This window comes from Borostomias antarcticus (genome assembly GCF_949987555.1).
Source record: "Borostomias antarcticus genome assembly, chromosome: 5".
Taxonomy (NCBI): domain Eukaryota; kingdom Metazoa; phylum Chordata; class Actinopteri; order Stomiiformes; family Stomiidae; genus Borostomias; species Borostomias antarcticus.
In genome coordinates this window covers 22,262,700-22,281,422 of record NC_140238.1, presented here as the reverse complement: position 1 = coordinate 22,281,422, position 18,723 = coordinate 22,262,700, and the positions used below count along the sequence as shown (strand labels likewise).

The 18,723-nt window shown below is 50.3% G+C and overlaps 1 protein-coding gene across 1 annotated transcript; it reads right to left on the bottom strand.

Moving 5' to 3' along the window:
* Positions 1-2,099: 2,099 nt before the first annotated feature.
* On the bottom strand, positions 2,100-11,790 carry LOC311309676 (butyrophilin subfamily 1 member A1-like; the record flags this gene model as incomplete). The annotated part of the gene is made up of 6 exons (XM_084439004.1): positions 2,100-2,854; positions 5,701-6,013; positions 6,235-6,348; positions 10,651-10,655; positions 11,098-11,339; positions 11,588-11,790. The coding sequence occupies 6 exons, from the start codon at positions 11,788-11,790 to the stop codon at positions 2,100-2,102; spliced, it is 1,632 nt and encodes a 543-aa protein (XP_084295130.1).
* Positions 11,791-18,723: the final 6,933 nt, after the last annotated feature.

Here is an 18,723-nt window from a genome sequence, read left to right as displayed (position 1 = left end):
GGTGATGGCCAGGTCCCGGTGCGGGCAGACCTTCCCCGGGAGAAACAGCAGCTCAGTCTTGTCCAGATTGAGCTTGAGGTGATGAGTCGTCATCCACTCCGAGATGTAAGCCAAGCACCCAGCTATGCGTGTCTCCACTTGTGTATCAGAGGAGGGAAATGACAGTGGGGTGTCATCGGCATAGAAGTGTTAGGAGAAGCCATGCGAGCGAATGACAGAACCCAGAGATGTAGTGTAGAGGGAAAACAGGAGAGGACCCAGGACAGACCCTTGTGGAACCCCCGTAGTCAGACTATTTCCCTCCATTTGACATGTTACTTTGAACAGCCATCAATCTAATAGGTGAAAGCTATGTATGTGCAGACTTTGTCCTCTACTCTCGTCTCCCAGTCTTTAGTAGCAGGTCAGCGCCCCCCTCGTGAATAAACTACACCACCCTGCAGCCCAGCATTCTCCTGAGTCTGGATGCATTCCAGCTGTTGTTCAGAATCAGAATCTGTTTTATTAACCAGATAGTTTTTACACATACTAGAATTTGTTTTGGTCAATTGGTGCACAACACTGATGGAGACATGAGACAGCGTGCAGGGACAATACAGGACAGTGCAAATGAGCAGTACAAAATACAATATACAAAATGGAGTGTGATGAATGTACAGTCTACATAGTATGTGTACAGAGGGTCAATGTATGTGTGATGTTTTTATATATACAATGTGTGCTGTTGTGATATGTGTGTGCAGAGTGGGCCTATGTACAGTACAGTCAGAGGTCAGAGGAGGAGAGTCAGAGGGGGAGACTCAGAGGGGAGAGAGTCAGAGGAGACAGAGTCAGGGGGAGAGAGTCAGAGGAGAGAGTCAGAGGGAGAGTCAGAGGAGAGAGAGTCAGAGGGGGAGAGTCAGAGGGGACAGAGTCAGAGGAGAGAGTCAGAGGAGAGAGAGTCAGAGGGGGAGAGTCAGAGGAGAGAGTCAGAGGGGAGAGAGTCAGAGGAGAGAGTCAGAGGGGAAGTTCAGAGGAGAGAGTCAGAGGGGAGAGTCAGAGGGGAGAGAGTCAGAGGGGAGAGAGTCAGAGGGGAGAGAGTCAGAGGGGAGAGAGTCAGAGGGGAGAGAGTCAGAGGGGAGAGAGTCAGAGGGGAGAGAGTCAGAGGAGGGGAGAGTCAGAGGTGAGAGTCAGAGGGGACAGAGTCAGAGGAGGAGAGTCAGAGGGGAGAGAATCAGAGGGAGAGTCAGAGGGGAGAGAGTCAGAAGGAGAGAGTCAGAGGGGGAGAGTCAGAGTGAGAGAGTCAGAGGGGAGAGAGTCAGAGGGAGAGAGTCAGAGGAGGAGAGTCAGAGTGAGAGAGTCAGAGGGAGAGGGTTAGAGGAGAGAGTCAGAGGAGAGAGTCAGAGGGAGAGAGTCAGAGGAGAGAGAGTCAGAGGGGGAGAGTCAGAGGAGGAGAATCAGAGGGAGAGAGTCAGAGGAGAGAGTCAGAGTGAGAGAGTCAGAGGGGGAGAGACAGAGAGGAGAGTCAGAGGAGAGAGTCAGAGGGGAGAGTCAGAGGAGAGAGTCAGAGGGGGAGAGTCAGAGGGGGAGAGTCCGAGGAGAGAGAGGAGAGAGTCAGAGTGAGAGAGTCAGAGGGGAGAGTCAGAGTGAGAGAGTCAGAGGGGAGAGTCAGAAGGGACAGAGTCAAAGGGGGACACAAGCCTTATTGATGAAGCTGGTGGCAGTGGGGTAGGTATGTAGGTGAGTAAATACTGGAGTAAGTAAATAGGTGAGTAAGTAGGTATCAGGTGTAGGTATGTACCCCAGGATTAACAACCACATAAAACATGAACATAACCAATACTGATTAACACAAATGTCAGTTTTATTCAGATAGTAATAAAGGGTATACGTTATGACATAACAGTGGTTGATTAAATGTATCTACTTCACCTGAGAGTAGTAAACATTCCTTAAAGAAACAAAGGACGCTTTAGCATAGAAATGTGATTTATAGATCCATTGAGATGTATAGTCTAAAATACTAAGGTCTGCCCAACCGTTGCTGAGCAACAAGCAGAACAGTGCTGTATTTCAGCAACAGAGTGGAGTCATACCAACAACACGGAAATATCAGACATTTAGGAGGCTGGCTGGTTCAGTAAAGGTTCAGACTCGTTTTGAGGTTCTTTAGACTCCTCTCTTGATTTGGACTCTGGTGACTGCTGACCTGACTCACATTCAACTGCTTGTGCCTCAGATTCCAACTCAACCACTGGACTGGACACAGTCTTGTTCACTGGGCTCTCATGACTTGCCTCTGACACGGGATTCGATGACTTGACTATGACACCGTCTACAGGACAGATGACCAGTGGAGCTGAGTTACTACCGTTGGGTCCTAACCAATAGGGACTGAAGTATGGATAGAGTGTTTCTTTGCTGAAGGTGCAGCCAGTGAAAGAGTAGATATGAGACCTGGCTTCCACATTATAGAAGGACACCTTACCCTCCTCATAATCCACAAACACCCCCACCTTCTGGGGCTTCTCTCTCAGGTGGAGGAGGACAGAAGGGTCGGTCATAGCCCTGTACTCATCACCGTTTCTCTGCCAGACAGCCCAGAATCCATATTTAGGTGTCAGTGTAATCCACCCCTTCCTGTTGATGGACTCTCTGGCCACTCCTAAATCCCAACTGGTCTTGTCCTTCACCTGCACCTCATAGTAAAATCTCCCTGAGGAGAAGCCCTGCTTTCCCAGGATGCAGGGACATATATCAAACCCCTCTGGGCTGTCAGGGAGGTCCTGCCCTATGTCTCCACATATCACTCGTTTCCCATCATCAGACAGGATGAGATCAGGATGTGCAGTATCAGGGTCTAGAGTCACCTCCACTGTGGAGAGAAACATACAGGTGAGCATACACGTCATCTTAAACACTGTTACAGAACTGGAAGCAATCCATGGATGTCATGACAACTGTAGTTTGACTGTAGTTTGACTGTACTACTCTGTAACACAGAGTTCTGTTTTCAGCTAAGCATGTATTTGGATGAGAGCTGCTCTTGTGTGAGGTATACAGTGTACGTTGACGCCAAAACATATTTATTACTATTGTGAGTGTGGGACTTTTTATTTTACTTTTCAATTTTACGTAATGTTTTTCTTGTAGGCCTACATGTAAATTCATTTTAGGCTGAGTCAAATCCCCTTTACATTATCACAACCCTCTGTGTTACCCTCAAAACATTTCTGTTCAACTTGTTGAAATCATTTCATTTTGTGGTCATAAGCTCACTACATTACTGCCTGTGATTCTTGTTTGTGATGAATACAAAAGTATTTACTCAAGAATGACAACACACGTTTCTGCACCTCACAACTCTTTCTATATTCATGTTGGAATTAAATTCAAAGAACACTGCACGGAGATGAATGATTAATATGATGCAGCTTTTAACTGGGGAATCATATGATTTAGGGCAACAGAAACCATACAATTTATAACCATAGCCTACATATTTTCAAACAAATCAGATTATACAAACCCAATAAGCTATACATAAAATATTGAAACCGAAATAATTATAAGGTTATTTGGGCAGATAAGCAAGTCCAGCTGAAAACATGAAAACATATTCAGTCGAGATCACTTTTGTCAAATTTGAACATTTATATACAAGCGGCATAATACATGCATATGAATTTTGGCGGTGTGCTCTGTCCGGGGGGCCCCCTGCCTTCCACCGGCGTGGAAAGCGCTCCACCGGCGTGGAGCGCGTTAGCAGGGGGAGGCAATCTAGGTGTTCCCCCCCTCTGGGCCAAGCCCTTGGCCCAGAGAGCCAGGAAGGGGGAACGGCATCTAGCCCCCTGCCTCAATGACGATCAGAGTGGGCCGCGATCGGGAAGACGCTCGGAGGTAACTCAGCCCACTAAGACCGTCAAAGAGTGCCACAGGAGGACTGCTGTACATTATAGTCCCTGGTCCCCACGGGCCGACGCTTCGTGGGTTCCGCGGGAGATACAGCCTAGTGTCTCTGCGTCCATGGCACCCGCCACGGAAAGCCACAGAGACCAGCTAGCGGCTACTCTGGCATCCACCGGCCGACGCAGGTGGAATACCTGCAAACCACCCCGGACAGAGAACAACGATGACAACAGACGACATCGACATACGCAGGAGGAGCAGGGGAGGAGGTGGGGCGAGCATGCAATGCACAACCAGCAGTAAAGGCAAGCGCGAACAATGACATGTTTTGACACCTTAAATACATGCGCTCTAGTGAGCTGACCAATGCTATGACAGCTACAGTCAGCTGGTGCTGCGTCATGCGTGACTGATTAACCTCTGCTGACCCCCCCGGCCGTGACGTACGTGCCTCGGCTGAATTTGCGTCGGAGACTTCATTTCAGTCGAGATCACTTTTGTCAAATTTGAACATTTATATACAAGCGGCATAATACATGCATATGAATTTTGGCGGTGTGCTCTGTCCGGGGGGCCCCCTGCCTTCCACCGGCGTGGAAAGCGCTCCACCGGCGTGGAGCGCGTTAGCAGGGGGAGGCAATCTAGGTGTTCCCCCCCTCTGGGCCAAGCCCTTGGCCCAGAGAGCCAGGAAGGGGGAACGGCATCTAGCCCCCTGCCTCAATGACGATCAGAGTGGGCCGCGATCGGGAAGACGCTCGGAGGTAACTCAGCCCACTAAGACCGTCAAAGAGTGCCACAGGAGGACTGCTGTACATTATAGTCCCTGGTCCCCACGGGCCGACGCTTCGTGGGTTCCGCGGGAGATACAGCCTAGTGTCTCTGCGTTCATGGCGCCCGCCACGGAAAGCCACAGAGACCAGCTAGCGGCTACGCTGGCATCCACCGGCCGACGCAGGTGGAATACCTGCAAACTACCCCCCAAAAGAACACACCAGCAACTCCGCGGCCCGCATGCGCAGAAGGGTTGACGGAGAGCGCTCTGACTGATGAGCCAGACAACATTTAATAGTGCACCAGCCACATGACCAGCTCTCTGGGCATCCAGAATGTGGAGCAGAACGTAGTGAAGTGAGACCATGCAGAGTCGTATTGTTTTAATGTGGTCTTGGCTAGACCGGCCCTCATGTATCGGGAGGCGGATGACAGGAGGGGCATCAGGGCTTCATTCAGTCCAGAACCCTCTGCCGAAAAAGAGGGCAGACCAGGCCGGACGGGGCCGCATCCGGGCATAAACTGCGGAACTTCTGCAAATTAAACCGGGACAGCGAGTCAGCGATTTTATTGTCGAGGCCAGGGATGTGCACGGCGCGGAAACGAAGTTCCCCTGCACGGACAGCCATGTGAGGCGGCGTATAAATTTGTTGATGAACGGAACGTTCGAACGACCATTGTTGATTATTGTAACTGTGGCCTCGTTGTCGCAGAAGAATAAAATACGTTTTCTAGACCACTGAGGTCCCCACAATATTGTAGCGACTACGATGGGATACAGCTCCAAGAGCGCCGTGGAGCTGGCTTGGTTAGTTTGTGAGGTCAGTTCGGTAGGCCAAGCGCTAGAAAACCAGTTAATACCGAATATACCCCCAAAACCCACCGAAGGCGCAGCATCAGTAAACAGCCGGAGGGACGGCAGATGCCCGAGCAGTGAGAGCAATTCCCGCTTAGTGATAACCAAACGCTCGCGCGCTTCACGCATGATGCACCGAACCCGATCCAGCTTATCGAGGGGCAGAGAGGCTTGCATTTCCACACCATCCAGGAGGATGCCGAGAAACTCGAGCTGCGTGAGCGGGCCGATAGTCTTCTCGTCGGACAGAGGGACGCCCAGCCGGGAGAAAACGCCACGCAGGGCCGTGATACAGTGGCCCGGGTCGGCAGAGGGATAATCGACGAGCAGAAAATCATCCAGCAGGTGGACAACGAACGGTAGTCGGCAGTTATTCAGCAGGATCCAGCATAACGCCTCAGCGAGCGAGTCGAAAATCTTGGGGCTGCTCCAACAGCCAAAAGCCAGCCGAACCGAAAAATACATCAGGCCGCGCCACCGGATGCCGAACAAATGCCACTGCGACGGATGAAGGGGCATCACTTTGAACGCGTCCGTGATGTCTGCCTTAGACAGCCACGCACCTCGACCGGCCGCTGTAATTAGCTTAATCGCGTGATCGACCGACGCGTAGCAGAGGGAAAAAGAAGGCAGGGGTATCAGGCTGTTAACGCTGGGAACCACGTCGTCGTGGGGGGCAGAAAGGTCGATAATCAACCGCTTTTTACCCGAGTACTTACGAGTAGCAACGCCGATTGGACTAAAGCGCGCGATAGAAACGGAGACGAGCTATACGGACCGATCATGAAGCCCTTCCTGACCTCCTTCTCCAGCAGCGCGTCCACCACCTCGGACTCCCGAACAGCAGACAACAGATTTTACATGTGTGGGAAACAACAGGCAGCCAGGCTAACCCCGCCAGAAAACCATGCACCAGTCCAGACAGCAAATAACCGACAAAACAACGATTTGTCTTTTTTCTTTTCTCTCTTTTCTCTCTCTCCCTTTCTATTATTGACGAACGGAATGTACGAACGATCATAGTTGATAAAATTCACGGTGCACCGTTATTGCAGAAGAGAAGCGTTTCCAAGACCACTGAGGGGCCACGCAAAATATAACGACGATAGAGAAACTGCACGTCGCGCATAACACCCTATCCATCGTCCAGTCGACAAACCGATCATGTCATGCACGCAGCATTATAATCAGGTGAGTAGTCTTTGAAATAACGCAGAGGGCTAAATGCGAAGAGCGATGCAGGATCCCAACGCAGCGTAAAATGATACATCCGACATTGAAGCGTGACCAGCGCAGCATACATCCCTTTTACATTTAGAAAGAAAAGCCCGTAAACCCTGCCCCAAACACCGCGGAGGAGCAGGCGACGAACGGAAATGGTGGAAGGAATAAGCACCGCGTTAAACCAAAACAGCCAGGATAGTCGCGCACACGCAGCAGATTGCAGAGCATAATGGCTTGTATCAATTGATGACAATGCACAATTTACAGTACGTTGCCCTAAGGAACCATGCAGTAGCCCGATGCTACTGACCCGAACTATTTATAAACCCAATAAACTGCAATAATTGGTAAGGCATCATCGCCGTCGTTGTCCCCGAACGAGGTTTGGACATGCCGAAGCAATCGGCCATACAAGCCAGGCCTACCAGACAGGCGAGACAACCTTAATATTATTATAATATTTATCGTTTCTATATCTCTTTACTTACATTTATTTATTTCACATTTATCTCTATATTGTTTGTATCTCCGGAAGCAATTTCGATGCGATCATGAACGTCAGGTCCCTACCAGAATATGTAGGGGTGGGACGTATACCCACCATGTCCTCAGGAAAGCGCATTGTGCCGCCTCAGGGCATGAAATGCGCTATCAAACAAGCTTAGATTGATTGATGGGGACACAGCTAGCATTAGCCACACCGAACGGCTAACGCTAGCTGCGTGGAGGCACTCGCAATCATGGGTGCTAGCGAGTAGAGTGCAGTTCGGCCGGAACCCTCGGGCTGCAACGATTGAATGCGAGAAACACGAGCTAGTATTAGCAATCCAACATAACGACGCCCCGACGTGCAATACGGGAACCTTGACGATCGCCAGCTAGTTAGCAACGAGCAGTAGAGCCCGTCATGCAGCCAGCGAATCCTCAAACGAGCCGCGAGGGAAGGACTTAGATGAACCAAATACATAGAGAATCCACATAGCACGTCCACGCCCGAAACTGCAAACATTTCAATGGTGAATGCACCCGGCGCACATCGACAGTTGAGTAATGCAGCAGACGAGGCATGGACAACCTCCGACATCAGCGGCTCATGAATGAAACCCAGTGACCGGCGCGTAGCAATGCTTAAACGGACTTCCAACGCAAGCTATGCGAGCAACTGAACCATACGCAAGTATGGCACGACGGTGCTACAGGGAGACGGGCACCTCGGCCTCGGAAGCCGGCGCTCCACGACGCCACTAAACGGACCCCCAAACCACGGACCGGAGAGACGACGCGGGCAGAGAGGAACGCAAGAGCAGAGAACACGGAAGCAGCGAGGACACCGCGGGCAGCAGGTAGCAAACGCACCAAATCACAATATGAGCACGGAACGCGAGCAAGACGCGGAGCAGCGAGCGCGCAGACACGAGCAATAGCAGGAATGGCAGCGGACGCCAGAGCAGAGAACGCGGAAGCAGCGAGCATGCAATGCACAACCAGCAGTAAAGGCAAGCGCGAACAATGACATGTTTTGACAGCTTAAATACATGCGCTCTAGTGAGCTGACCAATGCTATGACAGCTACAGTCAGCTGGTGCTGCGTCATGCGTGACTGATTAACCTCTGCTGACCCCCCCGGCCGTGACGTACGTGCCTCGGCTGAATTTGCGTCGGAGACTTCATTTTTGTTTTGTAAAATGAACGTTAGGGTTGGTGGAACGGTTCGTGCTTGTTTTTTTGACTGTTCTTCAGGTGACCCTGTGTTTCACGTCACAACGATATGAACTGTGGGTAATTCCCTTGGGCAAAGTCTGCATAAATGCGGACTTATGGGAAGGGGCCATAAAAGGCTCAAAATGGCTGCCGGAGAGCCCTCATGCACTTGCCGATTTGACATTGGGACACCCCTAAGCCCTCGTGGACTTCGGGGGAGCGCGCCCTCAGGTCTGTGAGTCTGCAAGATTGGACATTGGGACTGACTCCTTGTTTTCTGACCACACCTTTGACTTTGTACTCTTTATATCCCTGCTCTGGAGATCAGACATACCTTGTGAGCTCACAGTAAAATAAGTTAATGTTCATTGGTTTACAGAATATATTTACTAGATTGATCATCACACCAGTACAAACCTAGATGAGGGCTGAAATAAAATAAAACACTTGGAACACTGAGCATCACATAAAATAAATAGCTTACTGTAAAGCGAACTGACCTGCATGTTTTCTGATGGTTTCATAATCTGAAATACAGTATAGAGAACACTATTTAATGTACATCATTATATCCTGACTATTTTACAGAAACAAGGAAAGCCATTTTATACCATTCTGTATCGTTTACCTAGGCAACCACCAATGATTGCCAAATCTGGGTAAAAAAAAAAAAAAAGAAGAAGCAAGATGTGACCGTAAGAACACTGAAAAATCACTAGACAGGAACATGTCACATCTAATTCATGACAACATGCATCACAGCACAAATTAATTAAACGCCAGTATAGAGCATACACAGTATAGAGCATACACAGTATAGAGCATACACAGTAAGTCCGTTAAAGGCTTGTACTTACCCAGCTGTTCTGCATGGAAATCTGCAGATACAGATACCGTAGATGCATGTCTAATGTCACATACCAGCTGTTCCAGATAGATACCGTAGATGCATGTCTAATGTCACATACCAGCTGTTCCAGATAGATACCGTAGATGCATGTCTACTGTCACATACCAGCTGTTCCAGATAGATACCCTAGATGCATATCTACTGTCACATACCAGCTGTTCCGGATAGATACCGTAGATGCATGTCTACTGTCACATACCAGCTGTTCCAGATAGAAACCGTAGATGCATGTCTACTGTCACATACCAGCTGTTCCAGATAGAAACCGTAGATGCATGTCTAATGTCACATACCAGCTGTTCCAGCCTGCCATTACCTCATCACCACACTACTCTATCTACGCCCTTCTACACTCAATATATACTCCTTCTACTTTCTATTTATTTATTCCTTTATTTTTGATGTTATATTACGTTTCTTATAATGTAGTGTTTATGCTATGCATTACTGTATGTGCTCTGTAATATGTTTCTATGATATACAGTACAGTAAAACATTTTCCAGGGGCTGCTCGATAATCTCTTTGAGCGAGGTCAGGGAACGAATTGTATTGTTCTCCTATATAGTTCCTCTGGAAAATTAGGGGTAGGATCAGTATATGTATGCCGCCCAGACCCCCTTGTTCTTTCTGTGAAGCGCATTGTGCCCATGTGTATGAAATGTGCTATATAAAGTTTGATTTGATTTGATCACCCAATACCCTATACTGTAGTCAGTAATACTTTACACTGTGGAATACAAGAAAAATTACATTGTACAGTAGGGAAAGACAATAACTAATAGTGTGTTGCGGACTGTAAATAATTATTTCAGTCAGATTTGTAGTCAGACTAGAGGTACCGATGTGAAGAGATACAGCAGTATATCACTTTTCTTCATGCTTTGTAGCAACCGTGAAAAAGTAACAAACACTCAGGGTTGTACTTCAACTCTGCATGGCATCAAGTTCAACCTGTCCAAGAGGAGCCATCCCTGAATATGCTCCTGTCCTGACAGCGCAGTCACATCCACTCTGCAGGGATCCTTCTGACCGTTCAACACAACCTTTATACCATAACAGTTCTTTAACATCATCACATACAGTGATCAACAGAATATTACCTACCCCTTTGTACAGTGATCTGATCTGTAAATGAAGAATAGGTGAGAGGCAGTGAGAGCATGAATGCAGCACCAAAAGCAACTTCTCCATTAAAATAACGACCATTAACCTGTACAAGTAGAGATATTCCACAACCAGCTCCTGTCAGTGCAGGTAGATCCAGCAATTCTAATGATGGTGCCACTGCTCACCTATCACTTCGCCTGCAATGGAAACAGAGAGGGTGGTCTTATTATGTGAACACACCAGCTGACACTTCAGAATGCAGCTAAGACATATAACACAAAGCCATACATCATCACAGGTAAAAACAAATAATCTGACTGTAAATTACTTTGAGAATCATTTAGTGGAAATCATGTCTGTGAACCTTGAAATCATGTCTCCATTACCTTCCCTTTTCAAACGCCTCACTAGGAAATAGACGCCCACAGCTGATCCAATGACAAAGGCACAGAGAAGCACAGCCAAGGCCACTAACCCTGGGTTCAGCTGATAAAACAGCTCATCTGAAACATAAATCATTCCAATCAACTCTCTTGATTTGCACATTAGCCGTCTCCCGTCCGTTGGTAGAATCTCACAACGTATCAGATGAAGATGTACGTATCAGATCAGATGAAGATATGAGGTTGAACTCCTCACCGGGGACAAGAACCTCCGCCTCCACCATCTTGTTGATTTGTCTCTGCCGAACTCTACAGGTAAAGCGGTTGGTCTCTGTCTTTTGAACAGTGACCCTCAGTCTGACTGTGTAGAGTCCCTCTGAGTCTCTGTGTATCTCTGGAGGTCCAGCAGAGAGAGTGGCTCCATCACTGTCCTGCCACTCCATCTCAGGCTCGGGGTGCCAGCCTGTCGATTCACACAGCAGACCCATCCCTGCCTCTCTGTGTCCCTCAATGGAGATCACTGGCTGGGATCCCACAGCTATACACACACACACACACACACACACACACACACACACACACACACACACAGGTTAACTGGAGATTCAATACCTGTTTGGAAAAAAATGTAATCAATTAGAAGACAGAAAATTACTGAGGGTTAAGTTGGCTTCACTGCAAAAGAAACTTCACCTTTAACAGTCACTTCAATCCTGGAATCGTCATACCAGTTCAAGGTCAGTGACCTTACGAAACATTTGTAAATTCCATCGTCGTAGCCGTTCACCCAGAGCAGTTTCAAGGAGGTGTTGCCCTTCTTCAGTTCCTCTTTAAACAACGCGGTTCTTCCTCTGTAGGAGGGGTTCTGCTCTTCATAGCTGTCTCGGCCGTCTTTGTAATGATGGACGCGCGGGTCTGGCAGGTGGAGTCTGAACCACTCTACCTCCATGTCCTCAGCGCTGATGCCTGGTCTGAGGTACGATGGCACAATAATTGTATCACCCACCGTGGCATCCATAAGAGGAGTTGGAGTTAGAACCTCAAACTTGCCTAAAGAGAAAAAGAGCATCAAATTGAGTTTCAGTGGTCTAATGTGTCCTCCTGTCCTCCCCTCTGCTTCCTCTGCTCTGATCTGATGGAGGAGGCCTATAGTTTTTTTTTACATCAGTGCTGTTGAAGCGAGAAGGGAAATGTGATGATATTCTTTCACTCAGTTTATATTAATATATATATATATATATATATATATATATATATATATATATATTGTCCATGTAGAATAGATGAAACATAGATCATAAAAGATTGTTTGTAACACACACACACACACACACACACACACAGATGCATGGCAGTGAGAGTACATTATTACCTTACCGCAGTCTGCTGTGTGGAGAAGCAGGAGAATCACACAGACACACTTCAGTAGAGTCACCATCATTCCTGAGGAAAAGGACTACATGTATAAGGTATCAAGAGAAGAGAAGTCCTATAATTACACAGGACATGGATGTACAGTACAGCACATGTTAGAATCCTGTCCGTTTCCGGCCTGCTCGGCCCCCTGCTCCTGGCGGGGACCCCTGCCCCTGGTCTCCTGTCCGCCCGGCTAGACCCCCTGGCCCAGACCCTCACTCCTGCTCCCTGGACCACCCCGGACACTGATCCCCTGGACTCCCAGCACCTCTGTGCATGCGTAAGAGGAACAGGCACAGGGAATGAGCTTACGGCAAGGCTCCGACCCTGGAACCCGCGGAGCCGTGCTTGCCTGCTGTAGCCCTCTCACCTGGCACCCTGTCACTTCCCCCAGAGACTCACTGCCCCCTGAGACATGTCTGCACATTTCTCACCATGATATGTTTTGCTTCCTAGTGTGCGTTGTCCTGTGTTGGTCGTCCCGTCTTCCATGTGTTTAGTGGTAGTGGCCACTCCAGTGCTTTCCTGGTCCTGGTGTTCCCTGATCTACTGGAGCCCCTTCCACTCCTTGGGCCTTCTTTCTAGCCCCCTACTTTCCTAGTTCTAGTCCCTCCAGTCTGTCCCTCTAGTCCCTCCAGTCTGTCCCTCTAGTCCCTCCAGTCTCCTCTAGTCCCCCCAGTCTCCTCTAGTCCCTCCAGTCTGTCCCTCTAGCCTCTCTGGCCTGTCCCTCTAGCCTCTCTGGTCTGTCCCTCTAGTCCCTCCAGTCTGTCCCTCTAGTCCCTCTAGTCCCTCCAGTCTCCTCTAGTCCCTCCAGTCTGTCCCTCTAGCCTCTGAGCCCTCATGAACGACGTGCTCAGGGACATGCTGGACGTTTTTGTGGTCCTCTACCTGGACGACATCCTGGTGTTCTCCAGGAGCGCTGAGGAGCACGTCCAACACGTCCGCATGGTCATCCAGCGTCTCCGGGAGAACCGCCTGTACATTAAGGCGGAGAAGTGCACCTTTCACTCCTCATCAGTGGAGTTCCTGGGGCTTATTGTGGAGGGAGGCCTGACGTGACCCGACCCCCGCAAAATCAAGACCGTAGTCGAATGGCCTCAACCCACTACCCGGAGGCAACTTCAGAGCTTCCTTGGCTTCGCTAACTTTTACCGCCGTTTCATACGGGACTACAGCCGAGTAGCAGCTCCCCTCACCCACCTCACCTCGTCCCTGCGTCCGTTCATCTGGACACCGGCTGCCAGCGCCGCCTTCTCCGCGCTCAAGGAGCGCTTCACCACCGCTCCGGTCCTTCTCCATCCTGACCCCTCCAGGCAGTTCGTGGTCGAGGTGGACGCATCGGACACAGGCATCGGTGCTGTTCTGTCCCAGCGGTCAGTGGAGGACCAGAAGTTGCACCCCTGTGCCTTCCTCTCCCGCCGGTTCACCCCAGCTGAGGTGAATTACGACATCGGGAACAGGGAGTTGTTGGCGGTGGTGGGGGCCTTGGAGGAGTGGCGCCACTGGCTTGAGGGCGCGGAACACACCACCCTCGTCTGGTCAGACCACAAGAACCTGACCTTCATCCGGGCGGCCAAGCGCCTCAACTCCCGCCAGGCGCGGTGGTCACAGTTCCTCGGGAGGTTCGATTTTACCCTCACCTTCCGGCCCGGCTCCCGCAACGCCAAGGCCGACGCGCTGTCCCGCCTCCACGCACCCGAGGCGCCCCCCGCGGAGCCTGAGACCATCCTGCCGGCCTCGCGTGTCATAGGGGTGGTCACCATGAACATTGAGGCAGTGGTGAGGCAGGCCCAACGCGCCCAACCCAGTCCGGCCAACGTCCCTCCTCGCCGGCTCTTCGTGCCTGACTCGGTCCGGTCCCGGGTGCTCCAGTGGGGCCATGCCAGCCGGTTTGCGTGCCATCCCGGGGTTCACCGCACCCTCTCCTTCCTGAGCCGACGGTTCTGGTGGCCCTCCATGAGGTCCGACGTCCGGGAGTTTGTTGTCGCCTGTCCCGTCTGCTCCCGCAGCAAGGCGTCCCACCAGCCCCCGGCTGGCCTCCTGCGTCCTCTCCCGGTCCCCAGCCGTCCCTGGTCCCACATCGCCCTGGACTTCATCACCGGTCTTCCCCCCTCCAGGGGCAACACGGTCATCCTCACCGTGGTGGACCGGTTCTCCAAGGCGGTCCACCTGGTGGCGCTCCCCAAGCTCCCGTCCTCTGCGGAGACCGCCAAGCTCCTCGTCCAGCACGTCTACCGGCTCCACGGCCTCCCCAGGGACATTGTCTCAGACCGTGGGCCTCAATTCACCTCCCAGGTCTGGAGGGCCTTCTGCAGGGAGATAGGCGCCACTATCAGCCTCTCTTCTGGCTACCACCCGCAGACCAACGGCCAGGCCGAACGGGCCAACCAGAGCCTGGAGTCCGCTCTCCGCTGTGTGTCGGCTCTCCACCCCACCTCCTGGAGCAAGGACCTGCCCTGGGTCGAATACTCCCTCAATGCCCTGACCAGCGCTGCCACTGGCAGGTCTCCGTTCGAGTCATCCCTCGGGTACCAGCCCCCGCTGTTCTCTCTCCAGGAGTCGGAGGCCTCCGTCCCCTCCGTCCAGGCCCACCTCAGCCGCTGTCGCCGTGTCTGGAGGGAGGTCCGCAGGGCCCTGCTCCGCTCCAACGAGCGCTCCTGCCGCGGGGCCAACCGCCGCCGCACTCCTGCTCCGGCGTACCGGCCCGGTCAACGAGTCTACCTCTCCACCGCTGATCTTCCGCTCCAGGTCCCCTCCAGGAAGCTGGCTCCGCGCTTCGTTGGGCCCTTCGAGATCGACCGTGTCCTGAACCCAGCTGCGGTACGCCTTAAGCTCCCTGCTTCCATGCGGGTACACCCTGTGTTCCACGTGTCCAAGGTCAAGCCTGTCTCCTCGAGTCCCCTCATGCCTTCTGCCCCGGCTCCTCCGCCTCCCCAGATGGTCGACGGGCATCCCCAGTGGACGGTTCGGCGGCTGCTGAAGGTGCGCCGCCGGGGTCGGGGTTTCCAATACCTGGCGGATTGGGAGGGGTACGGCCCCGAGGAGTGCAGCTGGATCTCCAGGCAGCTCATTATGGACCCGTCTCTCCTCCGGGACTTCTACCGGGCCCATCCTGACGCCCCCGGTCGGTCGCCAGGTGGCTCCCCTCGGGGGGGGGGGGGGTCCTGTTACGGCTCGCATGCCCTCGCCTCCACAACCGCCTCCCTCTCTCCCCTCTGGGCCCGCTGCGCGCTCGGGGCGTCCTACGCGCTCTACCGCACGTCGCATCGGCCCAGGCATGCAACGCTCTGACTCTCCGGAGTTTCCCCCCACTACCGGGCGTTCCCCGTCTCCGGCCAGCTCCGCGGACTCGGCAGTCTCCTCCCACTCCGGTGACGAAGAGTCGGATCCCGACATGCCCAGCACATCGGCCCGTGCGCAACGACAAGAACGGCGCGCTCGTCTCCGACGATGACGCGGGCGCGGCTCTACTCACCGGTTTCCAATTTATCATCACCACACCTGTCCCTCGTTCTGCAATCACCTTCAACCCCTACAAGAACCTGGTCTACACTCCACTCATCGCCAGATCTTACCATAACCTTTATGTGGTAAAGTATAGCCTAGCCTACGATTTACTTACCTGTATTTTATAGTGCTTTTTCTCGTTCCCTGTTTGTGATTACTATCACTCACCCTGCCTCTCCTCCTCGTCTCTCCAGTTTCCCGGACCCCCTCAGCTGAGTGTACCAGCTAGCAGAGCCCTCACCCTGCTCCACCTCCCGATCCCTCCGGCTCCCTTGAGCCAAGGACATTTATTATTATTTAGTGGCAGTTTAGTGGCTCCTATTATTTCATCCTATTATAATTTTTGGCATCCTCTTTGGTGGCTCCCCCTTTGTGTTATCTTATTAAATCGCCCCTCCGGGCTTTACCGTTCCTTGCCTCCTCCTTTCCTGTTGCGCCTGGGTCCCTAACCAAACCATCACACCTAGCTAATGACTGACCAATGCCCCTCCACACCTGTCCCTGTCCAGTGCGATGTGAAGGTACTGATCAAACTTCAATAGGTGACACTGTGTAAGTCCTTTTTTAAAGAAAACAAGGCATTGTTACACAGTGCCCCTTGAAACATGAGGGCTCTTTTTATCGATAAGGCCATACTAGGTTAGCCTTGTGAGACCATCCTGATCTAACGAGCTCACTTTCAGTTTCTCTCCGAAAATCAGTCTGGCCTTCCCCTGGTCTTGAATGATTTCAGTGGGCGGGAGTAGGCCTACTTGCCTTGACAGACTAACTCCTTCAGCCAATCAGTCTAACCCAACTTTTGCCAAATCCAGTCGGAAGAACGGTGAAAATGTTTTCCTCCAAGAAACTCCGCTAGTGCATACTCTTGTTCTTGTATAGTTGATGTTATTGAGTCTACTTCTGCAATAACTGCACAACTGGGGGGCAGAACAGCAGTCAGAACACAGTCCCTGATTGGCCCGGTCAAAACGTAATCAGAGAAAAATTGTTCAAGATAGCTGGATGTTCGGAGAGAAACTGAAAGTGAACTCGCAAGATCAGGATGGTCTCATGAGGCTAATACTAGGTAGACTCCCCTGCTATCTGTCTTTCTGTCCCTAAAACATGGAACTCATGGATTACAGTCTCAGAACACTATAGTTATGACTGTTCCTAAAATTCAGAATGTTTGCTGACCCATCTGCTTGGAATAGCCTGCAGAATGGGCTTAAACTCCCGGACCTAGTTACTCTCACTGAATTTAAAGGCATTATAAAGTCCATGGAATCTCAGCCTGAGACCATGTTGTTGATTGACTGAGATCATTTGCAGCGGCCTCCATGCTGTTCTTTGTGTGGGCTATTGCTACTGCTAGCGCAACGCAATGGTACCGGGGAAACATCCACTACCAAACACACCTAGACACTCCACAATGCATCCTTGGCAGATAAAATACGAAGACCATCAGGCTACTAGTAAGTCCTCCTTGCGTCTCTTATAATACAGGTTTCTGACTGTCATCAACGAAAACAGATAAAACATTGCAACACCAATAACATAAAACTAAAGAGCCATTAACAAGACAGCAGTTTTTTGCAGCGCTGGAGTTGGTCTAATGACGGAGGAGACAGAGTGCAGTGCATGGGTTGCGTTCCCAATCGCATACTTCTACTTTTTACTACCAGGATGCCCCTACTACTTTGTCACTGCGTCTTGAAATTTGCCCACATCCATCGCAGTCCATAAAGCTACATTCATCCACAGCTGTCACGATTTGCACGTGATGTAATTTCCGCTGCGCACAGGATTGTGGGTCAGAATCATTGATGTATTGGGAATAGCCAGAAAAGCCTGCTGGTTTGCATAATGCAAAATATGACATAGAAATCCTGGTATTGTTTGCGATACTGCATGTGGCATACTATGTATTGGGACATACTACATCCGTTTTAGGCATACTATATACTGTAGTATGGAAGTATGCGATTTGGAATGCAGCCATTGTCTCGTCTTGACTTCTTCCCTTTCCCCTGTCAGCTAACTTTACACTTTGGTGTTGTGTTGGCAGCTGGAAAACAGAATAACAAGTCTAAGCTTTTCTTAAAAATGTCCAAGAATAATATTTATATATACAAAAGAATCACTTAATTTGAAGTTAATTCGCTCTGATGATATCAATAGGCCTACTAGTACACAGACAGACCCCGTGGGTCCGTTGTGGTTTGTTCTGCTGATCTATCTATCTATCTATCTATCTATCTATCTATCTAGCCCTTGCAAGGTAAAGTGATAAGTGAATGAATGAGTGCACTGTATCTCAATTCCTTTGAGGCACAGATATAACTTTGAAATGAGTAGTGCATAGCTAAGTAAGATGAAAAGTAAGCTATTACATCTTCAGGTCTTTAGTTTCTAGAACGCCACATCAGATGCTAGACCAAACAATCAAATACCCATTTGTTAATTACTGTAGCTACCGTTAGCTGCAGCTGTACCCATCTATACATCTAGTACCCATCACTGTAACTTGTGTGAATATGGAAAGGAGGAGATTATTGATTGCTCCAGACAATTTCTTTATTTTTCAGTCATTTAAACTCTTAACTCAGCTAAGCAAATATTTTTATTTTTTATTTTGATAGGCTAGAGATCACATGTCTAATGCTTCTCTTGACATGATTGTTGGATAAACCCAGAGATGGGATCATTTCAGACATATTCTATGCAGTATGGTTTCAAAACATGAATACATCATCTTACTTGGTGGTGGTGGTGGTGGTGCTGGTGGTGCTGGTGGTGGTGGATGATGATGATGATGATGGTGATGGGGGTGAAAGTGGGGATGGTGTTGAAGGTGGTGATGTTGTTGAGATGGTTTCTGTCCCATGTTTGATTAGTTTCCTAGAAATGAGTACAGATCAGAATAAACCACCCGCGCTACCACAACAATGAACCATCAACCTCCGGTATAGTGTGCAAT